General features: G+C 38.3%; 1 protein-coding gene across 2 annotated transcripts in view; it reads left to right on the forward strand.

The window, feature by feature from the left end:
• Nucleotides 1-22,691, forward strand: part of LOC131050789 (alpha-aminoadipic semialdehyde synthase) — a 293,987-nt gene that overhangs the window by 14,853 nt on the left and 256,443 nt on the right. For both annotated transcript variants that reach the window (XM_057985051.2, XM_057985052.2), the window contains exons 3-5: nucleotides 5,044-5,303; nucleotides 5,400-5,486; nucleotides 5,603-5,732. In XM_057985051.2, coding sequence (XP_057841034.2) covers nucleotides 5,055-5,303; nucleotides 5,400-5,486; nucleotides 5,603-5,732 — 466 coding nt within the window. In that variant the 5' untranslated portion in view covers nucleotides 5,044-5,054. The remainder of the gene's footprint in view (nucleotides 1-5,043; nucleotides 5,304-5,399; nucleotides 5,487-5,602; nucleotides 5,733-22,691) is intronic.

Consider the following 22,691-nt stretch of genomic DNA (forward strand, 5'->3'; position numbering starts at 1 on the left):
TGTATGTGCTCAAACATACTACAATTACATTTTCATTATAAAGTGTTGCATGGATGGCTCAAGACATGAATTGTAATTCTCTAAAGATTTAGCACTTTATCACCAAACCTTTCCCACCATGCACGTGAAATGAGAAAAAAGAACTTAATCTCGTTGTTCAACTTTAAGTTTTCAATATTAACATAAAAAAATAAAAAAGGTTGTAATTTTAAAACTTAAATGCCCTTAATAGACTTTTAGATAGTTGCAATTTCATTTGAGTTGTCTTGTAGATGTCTTGAGCAAAGCGGTCTCCTTGTGCAAGTCTGTAGAGGTGCCATTTACTCTATGAATGTGTAGAGGCCACTTAGAACCTTCTCAATGGTCTTGAAATCTAGACGGGTTTGAAATGTCAGATTCAAAAAATAGGCAGCTGCATTTAAGGGCCTATGAAACTAATGGTGCCCTAATCATCAAATAGTTATCCTCAACACCAACTTAAATGGATCTAGCAGCTTCCTTGCCCCTATCCATGGCCTCATATATATAAGCCATTCTATGCTTCTCACTATTAGCAACTTGAAAGAGAACAATTAAAGACTTTGTGAATTGTAATTATTATTAAATTATAACATAAGTGTGAACACAAACAAAACAAATAGAATAGAATTATGAACATAAATAAATAAAAATAGAACAAAAATATAAATTTACTTGTACAATCTCTTTTACCAAAAGCTAGAAGCTATGTTTATTGAAAACCTAGTCGACCATGTCAACCCCCTCATTTGTTGTAATGTCCCCATTTTCATGGTTCTCTCGTAGTGCAGTTGGTGTTGGCTTTTGGGGGTTTTCTAATGCACTAGTGAGTTCAAATGGATTAATGGAGTTGAAAAACACCTTTCGGAGTGATTTCAAACATCTTGTTTGAGACTTTCTATTTTTAGCAGCCTTTTTTAGCACTTACTATTTATAGTAAGTTTTGGTGTATCTCAGATTAGGTCAGTTTGGTGTTTGGACACAATTACTATTTTTAGTAAGTGTTCATTCTTAGCAGTTGGGTGGGCCTCGATTTTCCCAGCAGTGAAATATGTCATTATTGGATGTTGGGTGAAGTTTAATTGTGCTAAAAGAAATATATTTTGATTTATAGTTACTTAAGTCACTTTATGACTTAAGTGACTTGTACCCTTTGGCCTAGTTGCACAACGTTGTTTTAAAAAGGGGACCCTTTTATGTCCTAATGTGAGGCTTGTTTACAAAGAAATGTTTTATTCCATATGGACTGGTAAAGAGAGTGGAGCCTCTTGAGAATGTTATAAAAGCAACTTAGTGGAGTTCATTGCTCATTCTTGGTTGGAGAATTTGAGATATTGTGAATTTCTTTGGAGAAGTTTTTTTTCAACGGCTTTGGAGGATGAAAACCCTCTTAGGTAACAATCTCTATGCTATTGGAAGATACAGTCTAGAGGTTATGAATTGATGCATGCTCCAAGGTAAAATCTGAGTGTGCTTTCACTTAAGTCTGAATACACCTCTCTATACTCAGAAAATGGGGAATTTGACTCCCAATTTTTTTTTCTCAGGTCAAATTTTCCAAGTACAAGGTCTGAAACACCTCTGCAAACTGAAATTCAATGGCTGGAAACTCTCTTAATCATGGCGCCACACCTATACATGAAGCGATTTCACCCAATCAGCTGAAAGGTCACCATGTTTTGTGCATAGATAATGACTGGAAACAACGTTTTGTCTCTAGGAGGTGGCTGGAAATAACATGTTTCAGATCTGGTAATGGTACTTTAGACCAGCAATGGCGTCTCCAATGACGTTGCAATGCTCTCCAACAATGGCGATCTTGGCGTCTTAGGCACAAAATCGCACTCCTCCAATGATAGCGCTCTCAGCCCTTTCCTTTCCAGCTGCCCAAACATCACATCAGCCACTTGATAATAATAAAATAGACGTTGGGCTATGCCTTTTATTCACTCGTTTACCTTGAAAAGTCACCACACAGCCAATGTGGGATAAAAATTTGCACGTACCAGCCATATAGGAAAACCGATATGCATTGGGATGTGAACACTTAGCTTTATTTTCACTTTGTTTATCCACCAAATGCAAATGGTGGAAAATCTATTTCCATTGGGATACTTCCTCAACAATTTCACTTAAATTTGATTTCCAGCCATTTAGGGAAAATCGTGGGTCATTAGGACACTTTATTTTCAATTAAATTTTGTCCCAGCTTGAAAATCATACCGTGGGTGGAAAATCAACTCCCATTTGGAAATTAAAATTTGATCATATTCATGCAAAATACCCCCAAGTGGAGATTCGCCCTTCATCGGGACTCAATTTCCCATTAAAATCTAGCAAAATCCATCATAATACTATCTAGGGGAAAATCGAACCTCATCAGGACACATTAACTTTATCATTTCTTCACATTTTGTCCCCAATGGAAAATCAACCTCCATTAGGACACTCAAATTCGTCATCATTTCACTTCACTTCAATCATTTTCCCTTTGGTGGAAAATTGAACCTCATTAGGATACTCAATCTGCACTTAAACTTGGTCATTTACCCCTGAGTGGAAAAACGTGGGTCATCGAGACACACATTCTTCATGCATTTTGCTCTTGTAGGCCTGATGGAAAAACAACCTCCATTGGGACACATCATTTGCCTTGAGTGGAAATTCCTAATTCATCAAGACTTTCCATAGAATCACTTGTTAATTAAGTCCAAGAGTAGAAAACGCACCTCATTTGGATTAAGTCCATTTTCATCATTAAATAACCTCTTTCTTGCTCAAGATGGAGCGGAAATTCATTCTCCATCGGGATTTTTCGTCATTTTCATGTCTATAACTGAAAGAAAAAATGGCTCCTATAGGGACTTTTGGCACTTGCGCACAAAAATCACACCAATTCGCAACATTTAAAACACATTACGTTGACACTTTAAAGCTAGTTGCTACCTCAAAGCTTATAAAAACTCAGGATCACTGTAACATTTTAAAATCTTTTCAACACTTTGATTGTATCGACCTCAAAACTCAAAAATTTAACATTGCTTGCACATTGAAGGCCTCTGAACATGATCACATAAAAAATGAGACTCGGGCATTGAAAGCTCAAAATTGCCACCTAACTGCCAAATACCCTAAACTAACACAAAGCGGAAAGCAAGACAAGAGGGGGTCCCCATTGCAATGGGGCGATGTGTGAAAAGGTCACAATAGGACCTGAAAGTTTGATGCAAAAACTTGTGAGTCCAATGCCAAAACTCGCTGAGACACAACCCAAAACTCGCGAGAGAACTCACCAAAACTTGGGCAGACTTGACTCGCAAGTCCGTGGTGAGTTGACTTGGCCACCGTTAGGACTCATGAGTTTACAGAGTTTTGGCAACTTCGTAGATTTGTAAAAGCTTGGATGGAATAACTTTGTCTGTAACTGGTAATGTTTCATGCCAATTTTACAATCTATTGTAATGTCCCCTACTTGATCTATTTCAATATACTAAAATTGATTGATATTCTTCAATTAGTTAGTTATTAACAAGTTCTTATTTATTTTCCTCATTAGATGATTAATTTCATTATTCATAGTTCTTGATATAGTTATCAGACCCTGCTACTACTTCAGTATTAAGGGAGAAGGGTTTATGTATGTTACCAAAGCGCTTAGAGACCAAATACAATAGGTTCCCTCAAAGTTTACAGATCCAAGCCCTTACCTATCTTGGGACTTAACCTATTGCTTGGATTTAGACTGCCCCTCTTTGGAACATCTCCTTCCCATCTTCTTAAATACTGACAGTAATAATATGATTTAGACTATAAGTACACTAATTTCTTATGTATTATGAATATATATGAAATTAAGTATGATTGCCATACATATTGCAGTCCATATTAATGTTACTATTAGTTTTGCATAAGAACATTATCAGGCTTCATATATTAAGCATACTTATTAAACATATCCCCATGCATACCACCAAGAACAAGGATGTTACTGCCTATAACTCAATGATAACAGTTTTGATCTGATGTGCTTGATGGTGTTCTTACTGGATGCTTTTATTCCTTTCTTTTATATCTCTCAATGTGAGGGAGAGGTCACACCTCTTCATCATGCATGCCCTTTGGCAAGAGACACACCCTCTCACCATTAGTACCTTTTGAAAGAGTGCAACTCTTCATTATTTTTGTCCTTTGAAAGGGACACAACTTTTCATAATCAGATCTGCACTTCTCATTTTTCAAATTCTCCCCCCCCCCTCAAATGAGTTTCTCTTCTCCCTTTTATATCTCACGTTTGAGGGAGTCACAACTTATCATTTCATGCCTTTTGACCTTTCATTAGCTTTAATCAAATTTTAATTATATTTAATTATATTCTTTAATATTTTAATTTTAATTTTTATATTTATTCTTTTTTATTTTAGTTTTTATATTATTTATTATTAAATTATATTTCAAAGTAGGGACATTACATCTATAAACATTTATATAATAGGCATCAGTCAGTTTTATTGTGGTAGTACTAAGTTCAATTTTTGGACCTCAAAATATAATTGTAAGTTGCAATCCAACCGATCTGTAGCTGCCAACATTCTAATTTTATCATTTCAGCTCCTTTGGTCTTTTTTGGTCATTCATGGACATTAATATAATTTCTTTGTTTCTTTCTTTCTCCATTATGGGTTATCGTTTATTTATTGCTCTCCATTTCAATTAATGGATGATTTATTATTATGAGAAAAGAGTCGCATGAATTTATAGATAGGACACATCTGTTTAGATATTTGCTGCTCAATATGTGTTAGGTTCTTTCCCTTTTGAATGCAAATTCTTCTTTTCTCTTTTGAATGCAAATTAAGAATAATGCTGAATGCAGATCAAACTTTGAAAATTTCTCTGGTTCTTTCCCTTTTGAATGCAAATTAAGAATAATGCTAAATGCAGATCAAACTTTGAAAATTTCTCTGGTACTTTCTTCAGGGCATTTTGTAATTTAATTCAGGTGCTTGTCTTATGCTTACTCTACAGCCACTTAAACAATGTTGGGAAATAGAGTTGTTGGAGTGCTTCACGAATCAGGAAACAAATGGGAAAGAAGAGCTCCTTTGACTCCCTTACACTGTGCACGCCTTCTACATGGTGCAGGAAAAAGTGATAGAGTTGATTGTATAATTGTCCAGCCATGCACTAAGCGTATTCATTCTGATGCTCAATATGAAGAAGTTGGCTGTGTAATTTCAGAGGACTTGTCTGAATGTGGACTCATTTTGGGGATAAAGCAACCCAAGGTTCTGGAAAATGATTATCTTGGTTGCAGTTTTCTTTGGACAAACTAATTTTCTAACTAATGTGTATCTTATAATTTGTTTCGTTGCTTTGTACAGCTGGAAAACATCTTACCAGACAGGGCTTATGCATTCTTCTCCCACACACACAAGGCCCAACCAGAAAACATGGCACTTCTCGATAAGGTAGTGATAGTAGAAGATTATTGTAAAGAAAATATTGAATGAGGAGTGCTAATCCAAAATTGAAATGCTTAGTATATGTAGCATTGATCTAAAGATTAAGTCCTTTATTTCTCCAGGTTCTCAGTGAACGGGTATCTTTATATGATTATGAACTTATTGTTGGTGACAATGGAAAAAGGTTGTTGGCCTTTGGAAAATATGCTGGGAGAGCAGGAATGATAGACTTCTTACATGGCTTAGGCGAAAGTATGGGCTTTGTATATGACACTTTTTCTTAAATTTTTATTAATTGTCGTTTGCCTCTCCATTCCTATTATATAGCATCTCCTTTTTTAGTTGCAGTGAATGGCTTATGCTTTAATAATAGGAAACACTAAAATTCACAATTACTAGACTTGTAATTCTTAAAATAATTGCTGCATCTTTATTTAAAATTGGAGACATGTAATCACTTTATTTTTAGAGATTATATTGTCTTTCCAAAAACAAAATAAACAATGAAGATCCAATGAAATTGAAGAAGAGAATGAAAGTCAAGGACTGTTTACCTAACTTTTGGAGCAATAAGTTAAAACATCAAATGATATTAATTAGGAATGCCCAAGGAATCTATCGCATCATAAGTTTAAGATAGAATAAAGTTGTTTGCAGAAGCAAGAGAGATGGTCTCTAAATGGTGCCATTGCCATTACATCTTGAGTCCGACAACCATTTCAATTCTAGAGTATAATAATTGAAATAGAAATATAACAAAATCAATTTTCGGAGCAAAATAAACTTAGTTGGGTGTTGAAAGTCTTGGTAAAGCTCTTTTTAACTCTGGAGGATGAGGCCAATTTAGAGAAACATACAATTAGTTCAGCTCAATTCCAAACACGGCTCCACTGTGGCAAATCTTATTTAAAATCAGTTTCCTAGAATTACTTGGAATGAGCTTACAAGGTTGATCAAAGCAATTATTTCTTATATATTATAGCTTCCCTACTGAGAAATTAAATACCACTAAACTGCAAATTCATAGCATTGATAATGGATTGATCTACTCTTTAAGTGGTTCTAACTTGATCTTCATAAAATTGGGTATTGGTTGTTTACTTGGTGCATTTATTCCATTTTCATTAATTGAGAAGCCAACAAAATTTGTTATATTGTCTTTAGATCTTAGATTCATTGCAAATCAAATATTCAACACAGCCACTAAACTGCACTAACATGGATGCCATTTTAGTGTGGGGACAATACCGGTCACATTTTGAACCTAGGCCATTGCTTCCGTAAGTACCAGCTGAGAGGATTATTCTACTAAAGTTTAGCATGCTATATTAAGTATTTATTTAACTATTCATATAAATGTTTTAAGTTTACACATTGAATCATTGTTCTTATATTTTAATGTTTTGAAGTTTGAATTCATGTTCTTAGATTGGTTTTACTTACTGACTTGAAATTATGATTCTTTCTTTTTGAGGCCACTTTATCGTACTACCTTCTTTATGGGCTTGGTAAGTTGGGCTGCCCTTCTGGGTGTTTTGAAGGCCTCAGTGATGAGAATAAAATTGCAGAGTATTTGAATTAAATTATTAATATTGTTTTAAAGTCAGAGCATCTTAGGAGAGTTCAACAACCTCAATTTTCTGTTGTGTCTTTCTGGCTTACTATTTGAGACAAACAATACATAAATTATAATGTTGATTATAATGTTCCCTAGTAGGAGTAAGCTAGTCTGCCATAATTAAACCATGTATCACCACACTTATCATGCCTGTAATCAGATTAGCAAAACTAGAGAACAATTACACACATAATACAATCAATAATTATCATATTTAGGCCCCATCCTTGCTTCTTTCCTAATCCTAATGGAGGATGGGGATTTACTGTCATATGGTGCTTGGAAACCAGTCTACAAGCAGGCTCCCTCAAGGTTTCAGGACTCCATTCATACCCCATCTTGGGCTTACCTATCTTGTGAGGATTTACTCCACCTCTCCCTACACACACCAACCTATCCTCTCAAAGGCAATAGCAAATGATTAAAGACTAGGCCATTAATATAATAGTCTTTCATGTATTATGAATGTATATGTACATAAATGAAATTAAGTATAAATCTGATCTATTATCATTAATAAATGCAAATCTTATTGACAATAATTCTTTTAAATATATTTATACCAGAATCTATAACATATTATATTTATATATATGCCCATTTTTCTTGATAGAATGCAGACATAACATAAATGTAAACCAGCATATGATCATGAGTACGATACGGCATACTAGTCTGCTGTTCTGATACTGATAATATTTAATTTTGATTTCCTCTTTTATACAGATTCCACGTCTTTTTTTTTCTTTTCTTCTTCAATGATCCCCCCTTCTACCCAAATGCAAATCCATCTTATACAGCCTTCAAGAAGAGGTGTAGGGCTACATTATTTGGCTAAGGACATCTTTCTTCAAAAAAGAAATGCCTTTTCCAAACTAACCGTTGTCCCTTCACAAAACATGGCTGTCTGAATGTAATTAATGCTTATTAAGGTTCATTTAAGACTTAAGAGTATTAACAGATCAATGGATAATTGACAGTTTAGATTTGATTATATTATGTCTCCCAATAATAAACAATTCAATGGTGATTAACATGTTTGCTATGCTATCAAATGCTCATTCAAACTGATGTTTAATTGATTCATGATTTATCAATTTATCTTGTGAAATTCAATGCCTTGACAGATCGCCGAACATGTGAAGAAATTCCTTGGTTTGTCTGGAAAACACATCATGGGATGACCGGTTTCTTTGTGTAACTGCTGACTTCAAATAAGACAGTCTTCTGAATATGCAGATATCTGAATTTGTTTTTTATTTTCTTTCTTGCTTGTCTGAGTTCGATTTAGGAGAAAAGAAAATTGGTAAGTCTTTGAAAAGACAGTTTTCTTTTGTTAGGGTATCTACTGTGAAGACGGGGACATGGCATTAATGTCCTTGGCTATATGACTGTACGGTGCATCAGCTGTCAAGAAAACAGAAAAGAGATTAATATTATTCCAAATAAACACAGTTTTCCCAAAATGGTATATTTGAAGTCCTAAGAACTAAGGAATTAATTACAACAGATAATGAATTGCATTTGAATTTCAAAATAACACGCATTTTTTAAGTAGAAGACGTGAGATAATTATAGCATTTGAATCTCAGGATCACACATGTTATCTCAATAAAGAAAGTATACATAGACAAACAAATGCAGATCTTATTAACAAAGTCTTTTCCAAAAACATATAAAAAAACCACAAGTAGACTCTAAAGGGCATCTCCATCAGCTTGTATTAGTGCACCAAACTGTAGTCTTCATGACAAGATCGGCATTTTAAATTTGACACTTTAAATCATGGAGTTCCTAGCGAATATGACACTCAAATTGAGATTGTGGAGACTTAGTTCTAGCCATGGAAAATGAGTAGAAAGAAAGAAACTCCCTATATGAGAACAACTTGATTCATTGTAAATTATGAACAAATTAATGATCTTGCCTTACAATGCTATTGTAGGATGCCATCATTTTCCAAAAGATGAGCAACCTGAGACAAGACTCATGATGCAATACACTACCACTGTATAATGAGTGATGATTAAACACAAATCCTACCTACCACACTTTGATTTTCAGATGAAGATATTTACAGTTATGACTGAAAAAATAGTGGATTTTGAGACCATTTCCAAATCTTGATGTAAATGTGCAATTATCTGAAAGGCCAACGGAAATTGATGAATTTACTCTGACATCAATTTGTCCTTGGAATAATGATGCTTCTATCTTGGATAGGATATATGCCCGCCTATTGTCTCAATGCTTGAGCTTAGAAACTGTGAGATAAAGATAAATGCACATAAGATTCTATTTTAGTGGGTAATAATCTCAATGTCATTGAGATTTTGATAACTGCGCATATAGAAAGAGAAACTACAACACCAGAATTGTCTTCCATAGGCATTGAAGGAAATTTTAACAACTAAAATAACTTCTCTTTGAACAGAGATGTGATTTAAATAGATTGCATAAGCCAATTATATCTGCTTTTGAATATTTCATGCCTAATATGCCTTAACCACTTCTTCCTTGATTTCCAATTTATACTTAATTAAAACTGAGATTGGTAAACAGTATAAAAATGTTTTGCATGCTGTCCAGAAAATTTATAAGGTATATTATAAGGGCCAGTTTATCTCAAATACTATGCATTGATAGATTTAAAACTGCATAGTACTATGTGTTGTTGTGCTTTATGCACTATGCAACATAGAATACAATATTAAGTATTCCATCCTCTCTTGAACAAAATCCTCCCAAATGTTAAACTACGTGATCAAATGGAATGACTCCAAGGTTCTGAATGTCAGGTCTTGACGTCCTCTTGGATAGACTCATTCTATATGATGTGATATTGTTGGAATCACAAGGGTACTCATGTTGATACTTGAATGCTATTGGAATGTAAGAATTTACTTGATTTTTAAAAAAAGATAAAAGAGATGAAGGGAGAAAGTCAATCTAAGCCTAGGAAAGTAAGAAATTATGAACGATATAGTGAAATTCAACTAAAATTTGCTTTGCCATGGAAAGCAACAACTTCACAATGTTTAGTGCAATCTCCTAAGGTAAGCATATGATGTTCAAATCACTACCAAAGACATAGACACCATCAAGACGATGCATATCAATGAAGAAGTAGCAATGAAGTTAAGCCTGGCTAAATGAGTTCAGTTGACTACTTAAGATACTTCACAATCAATGAAATACTAGTAGTATGAACATAAGAATTCCACCATTAACCATTCACAATAGCTTCCACCCATCTAATTGTCACCATGTAACATGAGGATCCAACAAGAAACCATGCAATTATGTAGAAGAAACAATGCATTCCACCGTATCTTCAATGAAAAGGATGTTTATTTACAAGTTTGTAATGTCCCCTTCTCAGTGATGTGCATTTAGTGGTCCATTGGCCTATTCCGGAGACCTGTAGGCTATTTGGAAAGGAGAATTAGGGTTTCCAACTTTTGTGGAGTTCTGCATGAGCTTTCTAGGGTTTGTCCGGAGGGAATTCTTTAGTTCTTCTTATGGTTTCCTTTTGGGTTTTCCATGAACTCCAAGGTGGCATAACATGCATTTCATTCTTTGGTGAAGTCAGGACTTACAATTTTTAGTAAGTTAGGGTTTGGCTGTTTGGTTGATGTAGTTCTACTGAGCTTTCCAAGCTCTTTCTCTAGGTGCGAAGATTATGTTTTTTGGAGCAGTATTTCTTGAATTACTATTTTTAGTAAGTGGTTGTGTTGAGCATTTCTATTTTTAGCAGTCTCGGACAGGGTTCTGACTCAGCACAGTTCAGTGGTCTTCATCGCACAACTTCATCCTTGATTTTTGGTATTAATCAGTGTTGGAGTTATAAGTTATTTAATTAAATATTAAATCCTTATCCTAAGGTTTGATATTTAATTATTTTATTATTGATTAATCGTGTGTTGGGTGACTTAGGGAAAATGATAAATATATGCTACTAATATCATTATTTCCCTTAGTCAGGTGGCGTTGAAAATGATTAAACATGTCATGTTCATATTGTTTTAATATTGCAAGTTGTTCACCTAGCAAAAGTTCGAACTTTGCCTAGGGAGTTGGAAATAAGTGGACGCCATTTTGAAGGGACATGTTTAATTAAATTCAAATGTGTTGGGTGCATTGGAGGACATGTAATTTGGATGAATTTGTGTGCATTTGCATTTGAATTTGGTGGAGCAAGAAGTTATAAATAAGAGCCTTGGGGCTCTCTTTTTGGATATCTTATGAAATTGCATTGTTATGCTGCCAGTTTGGCAATTGAAAATCTGAGCTTCGAAGTGTGGCTTCCTAGCTAAGTCTCAGTTTCGTACTTGGAAGATAGTACCTAGCTGTGTTCCTGTAATTCCAGTGTTGTCTGTGAGTGTTCTGCAGTTTGTGGAGAGTTTGGTGTGGATTTTGGAGTGTTTCCTTGTTGCTGGTTGTGGAGTTGCTGAAAACATATTTTTGCTCATACCTCTTGACCAAGTGATTGCATCGTTTTGGGTATCGGCTCTTTGGAAGCGTATTGGGAAGACAATCATTCTCTTATCTTGGCATGGCTTTTGGTGGTCATCACAATTTTTGGTTGCAAATCGAAGTTTTCTGCTGTAGCGCCATTTTCAGACTTACCTTGGGATGCGTGCAACACATTCGGGGCTTCCAAGTTGCGAGTTTGAGGTATTGGATTGGTTGCCTATGTTATATTAGTCAATTGCATTTTATTTGGTGGATTCCGGTTAGTTTTGAGAAAGTTATGAGTGTTTTGGTGTTTCTGGTAGTGGCTGGATAGTGTGTTTTCTAGCTTGTAGAATTAGAACAGCAGTAGCGTTCAAGTGTGGTGTGATTTTGATAGTGGTTGTTTGAGATCAGCGTTAAGCTTCTTATCTTATCTCATATCTTTATTTTGTAAGATTGTTTCAGTAGTATTGATCAATCATTCTTGTTGTTCTTATTTGTAATTCCCATTGCATAAGTGGAAGAGGCTAGCTTAGCTGCCTTCTTGCTTTGTAATTTAGTTTATGTACTCAGTCCTCCCACTGAATAAGTGGTCTAGTGATAAGTTTTATGCAATTGTCCTCCTTCTGAAATATGCGGTAGAGTGATAGTTTAATGTAATGTCCTCCCACTGAAATACGTGGTAGAGTGATTGAGTTTCAGTTTCTTGTTATTTCCCTTGGCTGGTTTACTACCAAGAGTTCAGTTTCTATCCTGCTGGATAAGCAGAAGGAGTTGGCTTGCCGCCCGTGCATTGTAATTTCAGTTTGATTTATGGTTCTAATGATCCCCGGAACACTGTATGATCTTCGGTTACCTCTATAACCATCGGATGATGCAGTGGTGTTGGCTTGCGGCTGGGCGGAGCCCACTGCTGCGGACAGTGAGGGTTGCTCTTGCATGAAGAATACTTGGTTCCCTTTTGTTTTCATGTTGTAGGGACACTCTTTGATGGCGTGTCCCAACATTTGGCAAATTTCGCAGAATGCCTTCTTTGGGTAGGTGCCTTTTGTGTGACCTTCTTCCTTACATTCCGTGCACCACACGTCTTCGTTTTTGCTCGTGCTTCCTTTCATGTTCTTAAATTCCTTCATCATATGGTGCATATCCTTTTGAAGAGCTTGCACCTTCTTACTTGATGATTCATCACTGTTGCTTTCTCCCGAGGACTCCTCTTCTGTAGAGGACTTGTCCTTTTTCTTTCGCGATGTTTTGCCTTCGCTTTCCAAATCCATCGTGCGGTTGTATGCGTCATCGTATGAGGTGGGCGGTACAATTTTCATCTTTCTCGGCAGGGATGACCACAACCCTTCCATGAACCATCTCTTCTTTAGTCCGTCAATCGGCTGGTTCTCCATCTTCCCCAGTAACTCCTTTAATCGTCAGCTGTATGTTCGCACTGTCTCATGCTTTCTCTGCTTTGTGCTTAATATCTCCACCACGATCTCATTATCATCTCGAAGGAGTCGAAACTCTGTCTCGAAAGCTTTCTGTAGGTCATCCCATGTTCCCACCTTTGCTTTATCCACATCAGAGTACCCATCAATGGCTACCCCTCTCAGGGTGGCAGGGAATTGCACCACCCAATCCGCTTTGTTAACCACCCCGTTGGCTGACCATATTGTCTCACATGTACGGCAGTGCCGTACGGGGTCATCTTTGCCATCTCCGTTGAATTTGGGCAATTTCTGTTTGCCCGCCATCGTGCTTCTTACCTTCGGCGCACCTTGCCCTCTGGAACCTCTAGGTTGGTACCTCCCGGGATTGGCCCTCCAAGTCCACTACCACCAGGTAATCCGAAAACTGGTCCGCTAGGTCCCACCAGACTGCCTTGACTACCAGGGATGGCTGAGCCCGACCCGAACAGATTGCTTCTGCTACCGTACCCCTCTGTCCTCCCGACACCTTCAGCTGCATCAGTATCTTCTACTTCTTTGTTCTTGGTTTCGGTCTCCTTCTCCTTCCTGGTCTCATCCTCTCGTTTGAATGGTGTGTACGGTTCTACTGTACTCCCGTCACCAATTTCTTCCGACGTGAGGGAAAGGTCCCCCAGTTGCTTCCGTGTGGTTTCAATTAAATTCGAGACTTGGCCCTCGCCATTTTTGTTGTTCCTTCCGCTCAGTTCCTTTGCGATTCCCTTTAACTGTCTCCTACGTTCGGCTTGTTGTTCGACAATCAATGCTCGTTGGGCTGCTTCAACCTCTTCCACATATTCCTTTTTACTTTTGTCCTTATTTAATAGATTGGGCATCAATTCTAATTCCGCTTGATGAAACAAAATATCACATTTAAAACAAGAACACCTTCTTATTAATTCATTCTCTTGTATACAATGTATGTTAACATAATTCCTATGACTATGACAGTGCTCTTCTTTATTTCTCCATTCGCAGTTCAGGGATTGTTTGTCCTTCGTCGGGTTTCATCACACTCCTCTTCCTCTCGTCAACCCCTCTCCTTGTACTGCCGCAAGATCTGTTGATGGCGGTTTTCGCGATAGGTTTCCTCTCGGCGGTTCTGGAGAGCAAGAAACGCTTGAGCCAACAAATTGGGAAGGTTGGTCATCAATTGATTCACTGCAGGGGTCACTGATAGGGTAGACCACACAACACTTTCGGGCACATCTTCTTGCGTGGCTTCCCTTCGTACGTGGGTTTCAATTGCTGTGTGAAGGATGCACCGGAAGTCCACCGTTAGTGTTCTCTCTCCATCGAACAATTCTTCTGGCTCTTCTCCCTCAGGGGTGCTTGTCCCTTCATCCAGGGGTTGGCCCATTATCGTCGTGCCATACGGGTTACTCCCATTCCCAGGTTTGAAATCGGCAACGGCGCCAAATGTTTGCCTCACTGGGTAAACAGAAAGAGTACATAAGTAATGCAGAAATGAACAATGCAAGTGTAGGATGAATACGAGAATAAGCTTTCCACTAATGACTCAGAATGCACCCAATGTCCATAGTATTATCTGTTGGAAACATCACCTCCGTCAATACCCGCAGGTAGTACAATATATAACAGCCGAAGGGGTGCGACACAACCATCGCGACTCCAACTACCTACCCGTCGGCTAACTAACTACTAACAAATAACATTACTACCAAAACATAAGATATACATATTTCCTGACAACAGGCTCTCGGTGAACAAAAGGTGGAAGGGTTCCCTTTCAGCAGTTTGGATTATTTATCTAACCTTAACGGGTTATGGTGTTTGCTTGTAACTCTTATTGGTAAAAACAAAAAAAATAAATTAAGAGGAATATTATAGTGGTATCAGAGTTGGTTTTCCTGCCAGCTTGTGTGTTCAGTTGATCAGATCACAAGTTCTTCCTTCCATCCTATTGGGTCGTGGTTTGTTGGTTGCATATCAAAGTTTGGAAGAATGTCTACTATAGTGTTGTGACATATTCACACATCGCCCCATTGCAAATGGGGACCCCTACTTTTTTCTTTCTAGGGTTTGTTTTCTAGGTCTTTTAGGGTTTTGTCTGTTAGCCTTTGCAGGATGAGTGCTGTCGAGGGGATTGTTGGATTATAGGCTTTGCTTGAGCCAGGGTGAGTCCACAGGGCCCCAAAATTAGGGTTTCTTTGAGAGTCTTCCTTCGGGCTTGGTTTTGCTCTTGTTGCTAATTGTGTCTTGCTTGGTGAGTGAGTATCATCCTTGAAGGTCCGAGTTAGGTTGAGTTGATGAGTGATGAAGTCTGAAATGTCATCCTGATCTTCAAATGCTCTGAAGTTTGGCTAAGTCTGGAATGTCCTGATCCTGAAATTTGGCTAAGTCTAGAATGTCTTGATCCTGAAATTTGACTAAGTCTGGAAAACTAAAGAATCCTCCAAAAACTAGATTTTGCAATATAACTCTTGGAGGTTCGAAACCACTCTCAAACATCCTGAAAGTATATATGGAATATAACTTAAAGTATAATGATCCTGATGGAGAGTTCAAAATGTCAAATTTCGCTCCTAACCCTTCCAAAGGGTCCAAAGCGAATTTCGCTTCTGACCCTTCCAAAGGGTCCAGAGCGAAATTCTCCATAAGAGATTCTACTTTGACCAAAACCTAGAACTAATGCATTCCTAGGCTTGAATGAAGGCAAAAACACTTGTTTGAATGAAGAAATGTGAAAATGAAGTCAGGATCTTGGCCAAGATTAGGAATTTCGCTCCTGACCCTTCCAAAGGGTCTAGAGCGAAATTCTTGAAACACTCATTTTTTCCTTTAGCAAGAGTCAGGACCAAGGTGGAGATGCATGAAGAAAGATCTATGTTGGCTCCCCAAGGAAGATTAGAGTTTGAAAAATCAAGAATCAAGGTCAAAACATGATTTTCGCTCCTGACCCTTCCAAAGGGTCCAGAGCGAAAATCCTTATAACTCTTGTTTTCTTCCTTATTTTGGCTAGGCGTTGGCTTGGTGGGAGATGAATGGGTATGTTTTTGCCTTGAGAGGGAGTTTGATTGATTTTGAAGAACAAGATTTTGGCCTAAAGGAGAATTTCTCTCCTGACCCTTCCAAAGGGTCCAGAGCGAAATTCATCATAAACTTCATTTGCTACCTTGTTTGACCTCGAAACCTTCTTCCTCAGATGGAAAATGATCTAAGTTTGCTTCTTGAAGTGGTTTGGATTTTGAAAAGTGAGTAATCTAGCCTAGAAGGAGATTTTCGCTCTTGACCCTTCCAAAGTGTCCAGAGCGAAAATCTACCTAAGACTCATTTCTTCCATAGTTTGACCAAATTTTGATTTGCAAGGCACCTTGAAAGGAAGGATGGACATCTTTTTCCATTGGAAATGTTTGAAAGCATTGAGAAGTAAAGGATTTTGAGCCAAATAGTGAATTTCGCTCCTGACCCTTCCAAAGGGTCCAGAGCGAAATTCCTAGAAACACCTATTTGGGTTTTGAGCCAAATAGTGATGATACTTTTAAGGTCCAAGTGGAAGTGAGCATCCAACATCATTTCAATTTGTTTTCCACTCACCCTTAGCAACTTTACCAAGTATAAGACAACAATAACTTGAAGACCTTAAGCACTTACCTCAATCAACATCCAACCTCACCAAATTAAGGACCTATTCAAGTCTTGATTGGACTTATCACAAGCAATTGGAAGTGGTCACCAGAGGGTTGGGATTTAGACCCCAACTGGAAGTGTACCTATGAGATGGCCGGGCTTTTTAAGGGTCACTGACAGTGAGTGAAGGCAGGCTTCGGTTTTGAGGGGCACAAGAAGTGACCTCTCTTGTTCAATTTTGTGAGTTGTGGCACTTACCTTACTCATTTCAAGGGTCCTTCATCATCAACCAAGCTTCCTCATGATTTGTATCCATCAAACATATCAATTCTTGTGACTGACCGCCACACTTGCTCTCATTGTTTCTATCTCCGATGATGATGATCAAATGAAATGATCATCATGTTGAATACAGAGTACCACTGAGAAGGGCGTGAATCAGTGGTTCCTAAACTTTTTGACTTATAAAACAACTTCATAATACCAGTTATTATCTTAAGCACCAAACAATCAAACCGGTAAAGCAAAAAGGGAAACCAAAGACAACAATCACATAAATGCAACCCACAACACCAGATATACGAGGAAAACCCAATATGGGAAAAACCACGGTGAGAAATGCTGCAAGAGACTACTGCTCCAATCTAGCCTCACAAGTAAAACACTGCATTACAAAGATTTAGGGCACCAACCCAAGGAGCACCAACCCCTGCACCAAGCTCCAACTTGGTGATTTATATATTGAAATACAATTTAGATACAGTTAAGGCTTCTTGTTGCAAATGAATTCTGCAACTCTTGATCAAATGTCTTACTACCGGTTGACAGTCTTTTCTTCGCCACTGGATCTCACACTACTGGTTGTGAGATCACTCTCTCTGATTCTTGGCTTCTCTTCTCTCTCTCTCTCTCTCTCTCTCTCTCTCTCTCAGTCTTGCAACTTACTGTGCCACGCTTGGATGTTGTCTTGCTCTAACACACCTCACCAGTTTTTCTTAACTATTGGACCTGCCACAGTTATACCAGTACTCAATCACTGTCGGTTAAACCCTCTCACCGGTTTGCTTGCTCACTCACTTTGCAACTTTCTTAGAATAAATTCCAAGGAAAAATGTTCCTTCTATGCACTTAAGCTCTCCTTTCTCTTTTCTTCTCTACAAGCATCAACCTTCTCTGTTTTGAGCTCATGTATTTATATTCATGGTTTCCCGCCAAGAATGCATTCAAACACTGCCGTGTTAGGTTTTCCTTTTCCAACTCAATCTGAATCCCCTCTGATATGATCTTCTCTTCAGGGATATGATCTTTATGACTATGTTCAATCACCAACTGAACTTCGCATTCCAATGTGTGTTTTCTAAATCTGGAGTTCTGCACCATGCTTTTTTGCTTTCCTCTGTCACTCGCCATTAATGGATTTGCTGTTTCCTTCACCTAACAGGTACGAAGATCAAATCTTCTTGCAAGATCAATGCAATTGCTTTTCCAGCTAGCCTTCCTCGAGCCGCAATCTTCTGGCATCCTCTATGACTTGCGAGTTCCTCATAAAAGCCAACTTGCATGCAGATTTGTTACATCGATACACATTCCACCGACCTGTGCAATACCTCCACCTGGCAGCCAGTTGTCATGCTTGTCGACATCCTCCTTTGCTTGGATTCCTATGTCAATTTGACATACTTTGTCGACCTAGGTTGACTATCGGTTTAGCTTATCTCACCGGTATGACCATCAACCATCCTTTTGGTTTTGTTCACCGGTTGTCTTCATTTCGGTTTATGCCTTACCGGTAAGCCTTCTTTACCGGTAGATGACCCGAGTCACGTGTTCCGGTAGCCTTCCTTATGTCTGCTCACTCTCATGTGTATCACCATCCTATTGGTCACCATTTCTAACTTACCGGTGACCTTGTGAAACCGGTTGACATCAATGACAACTTTGTGCCAAATTGCCAACAATCTCCCCCTTTGGCATTGATGTCAACTTACCACAAGACACTTCATACCGGTATATTTCTTCCCCTTTGGCACAATGACAAAAGTGTACACTCCCCCTTTGATCCATATCGAGCTCTTCCTTTGACTGCTATGAACTCCCCCTGAACCACATGAATCCTTCCTAGGCAGATGACACAACTCCCAACTTGTGTCGAAGGTACTCAAAAGTGCTCACCGGTAATGGTTTGGTAAAAATGTCTGCTACTTGTTCACCGGTAGGGACATAATCCATCCTTACCTTCTGTCCTTAACCTTCTCTCTGAGAAAATGATTCTTGATAGCAATGTTCTTTGTTCTGGAATGCATCACAAGATTCTTTTCTATGCTGATTGCACTCGAATTATTACACTGGATGAGAATAGAATCAGTGATGTCCACTTGGATGTCCTTGAGGGTTTGCTTCATCCAAAGCACCTGAGAGAAGCATGTAGCAGCAACAATGTATTCTACTTCAGCAGTTGCTAGAGAGACTGAGTCCTATTTCTTGGTATGCCATGAGACCAACCGGTCACCTAGGAAGAATGCACCACCACTTGTGCTCTTTCGATCATCAATACAACTTGCCCAATCAGCATCAGTGTATGCTTTCAAGATGAATTCCCCTTGTTTAGGGTACCACAATCCATAACTGAGTGTCCCTTGTAGGTACTTAAAGATTTTGCTTACAATGTGACTGCTTAGGTGCAGCTTGGAATCTGGCCACTATGCATACTGCCTGTACTATATTTGGTCTAGAAGCGGTTAGATACAACAGATTGCCTATCATGGATCTATACAAAGTCTGATCCACCACCGATGATTCCATCGATGATTCATCATTCTTGCTCAATTTACTTCCGATCACCATGGGGGTACTTACCAGTTTACAATCCTCTAGTTGGAATTTCTTCAACATTTCCTTTGCATACTTGGTTTGTGAGATAAAGATTCCCTTATCTTGTTGTAATATCAGCAAACCAAGGAAGTATGTCAATTCTCCAAGCATTGACATCTCAAATTCTGACTGCATCTGATTAGCAAATTCTTTGCAGAGGGCGTCTTTATTGCCTCCAAAGATAATGCCATCAACATACACAACCATGATGATCATGTGGTTTCCATCTTTCTTTATGTACAAATTGCTGTCAGCACTCTCCTTTTTAAATCCTTGCTCCTTCAGGTACTGATCTAATCTTGAATACCATGCTCTAGGAGCTTGCTTTAAGCCATACAAGGCATTCTTCAACCGGCACACAAATGTTTCATCATCATGCAGCAGAAACCCTTCCGGTTACTCCATGTACACTTCTTCCAAATTTCCATTTAGGAAGGCAGATTTTACGTCCATTTGATATACTTTATAACCTTTGTAGGCAGAGAAGACTAGAAACATTCTAATTGCTTCTAGTCTAGCTACCGGTGCAAATGTTTCTTCAAAGTCAATTCCTTCTACCTGTTAGTATCCTTTGCACACTAGTCTAGCTTTATGCCTAACAAGTTTACTTTCTTCATTCATCTTGTTCTGGTAGACCCATTTAGTGCCAATGATGTTCTTGTCTTCCGGTCTGGGGACTAATTCCCAAGTCTTGTTCTTCTCAATCTGTTGCAGTTCTTCTTCCATGGCATCCATCCATTCTTGTCTTTTGCTGGCCTCATTGAATGTTTTAGGTTCTACTTCAGTCATGAAGCAGAGGTTGACTTGTTCATCATTCTGGGCAAGTCTTCTTCTAGTCTGCACACCATCACTCTTATTTCCCAGAATTTGGTCTTCCGAGTGATTCAACTGCACATACCGGTTGGGAGTCTTCTTGGATGCTTCTTTTGGTTCATTGTCTGACTGAGCTTCATCACCTTCATCACTGGATTCATCATACCGGTTAACCTGAGGTTGACTTCCTTTGTGCATATCCTCATCAACGTTTACATGCACACTCTCAATGACTCTTAGTCTTTTGTTGTAGCCTTTGTAGGCCTTGCTGTTGGATGAGTAACCAAGGAAGATTCCTTCATCACTTCTGGAGTCAAAACTTCCTAGACCATCCATATCTCTCTTGATAAAGCACTTGCTTCCAAATACTTTGAAGTATTTGATTGATGGTTTCCGATAATACCACAACTCATAAGGTGTCATTCTGCTGTTTGTTCTTAATTGAACCCGGTTCAAAGTATATGCAACAGTATGAACAACTTCCTTCCAATATGTCTGGCAGACTGGCCTCATTTAACATGGTTCTGGCCATCTCCTTAACTGTCGTTTTATTTCTTTCTACCACACCATTTTGTCGTGGTGTCCTAGGGGCTGAATATTGCCTTCTGATTCCATGTTTTTCACAATAATCTTCAAACTCATTTGATATGAACTCTCCACCCCAGTTTGATCTTAGACATTTTAACTTGCACCCACTTTCTTTCTCCACCATTTTCCTAAAGATCTTGAATCTGTCAAATGCTTGTGACTTATCTTGCAGGAAGGTGACCCAAGTCATTCTTGAGTAATCATCAATAAAGAGCATAAAATATCTTTCACCGGCAAGAGCTCTTGTCCTAGTTGGACCACATAGATCTGTATGCACAATCTCAAGTGGTCTGGAGGTGTTGTGCTCTTTTGTCCTGAAACTCACTTTAGTTTGCTTTCCTTTCACACATTCATCACAAAATGTGCTTACCGGTTTGATGATGGGTGGAATATTCCTAACACACCCCTTTCTGCTCATTGTAACTAAGTTATCAAAGTTTATGTGGCGTAATCTTCAGTGCCACAACCAACTTTCATCAACCTATCCTATCATGCATTAGGACTCATAGCATTCCTTCAGATTATAAACATTTCCATATGTTCTCTTTCCTTCTGCCACAACCTGACCAATATCGTCTTTCTTTATCTGGCAACCGGTTGAGTCAAAGATGAATTTAAAACCTTTGTCACACATCTGACTCACACTTAGCAGATTGTGCTTTAGGCCTTCCACATAATATACATCACGTGCCTTCAATTTTCCATCAATACTTAGAGTACCTTTTCCCTTTATTTTGATGGATGAGTTGTCTCCAAATCTTACTGAACCACCATTCCAGTCTTCAAGTTTGATGAATTTCTTTTTGTCACCTGTCATGTGGTTGGAGCAACCACTATCTACAACCCATAGATTTTTCCTTTCAGCATGTAAGGCAGTCTGCACTATCAAACTTGATTCAGCCGTTTCCTTTTCTTTCTCAACCCATACTGGTTTGGTTTCCTTGTTTTTGTCAGCTGCAATTTTGTGCTCAGATTCAACTACCGGTTCTTGATTAGGATTTGTCTTCTTCTGCTTGATTTTCCTGTTTTTACAAAGCCTTGCTATGTGTACAAACTCTTGACAGTTATAGCATTTCACATTTTCATTTAAAGATAAATCCTTAACATTATTGTGGGGCACCGATTTATTCTTCCTACATTCAAAACTCCTTTGACCATATCCATTGCACTGATAACAGACAACATTCATATCCCAAAGTGCATTAAATGGATTTCTACTTTCATAACTCATGGAGGGCTTATTGGTTAATCTATAGTCAGCTATTCTATGCCCAAATTTGTTACACCGGTAAGAATAACCATGAAAGTTAGAAACATACCGGTTAGGTTGCCTTGGTCCTGCAAAGGACTGCCTCATCGGAGGTCTTCCCTTCATATTGTTGACTCTGGTGAATCCTTCATGGTAGCTCTTGCATTTCTCCTTGTATCTGCATGTCGGTACGATGAGTGTGGCCTCCGGTTCATTGCTTGTGTATACCGGTTTGTGTGGCGATTTCCAATAGCATCCGCATATGTCTTTTTACCGGTATCCTTGCCTACAGTGAATGTCCTCTTTTCTTCACCTTCATTTGAGGAGGTGAACTTTATTTCTTTATCGGATGTGTCTTTGTTGTTTGAACTTTGACCTTCTTCAAAGCCTAAGCCATTGGTATCTTTGGATTGCTTCTGTTTGCTCAACATCTTGTCTAAGGCTTCAGTGCTGCCATCATACTTGCTCCTTACTTTTATTTCTTCAAGCTCCTTTTTGAGCTTCACTATTTCTGCTTCCAGATCTTGATGCTTCTTTTCCTTCTTCATCAGATCAGAGGACGTAACTTCACA

This window comes from Cryptomeria japonica, chromosome 2 (assembly GCF_030272615.1).
Source record: "Cryptomeria japonica chromosome 2, Sugi_1.0, whole genome shotgun sequence".
NCBI classification, from domain to species: Eukaryota; Viridiplantae; Streptophyta; class Pinopsida; order Cupressales; family Cupressaceae; genus Cryptomeria; species Cryptomeria japonica.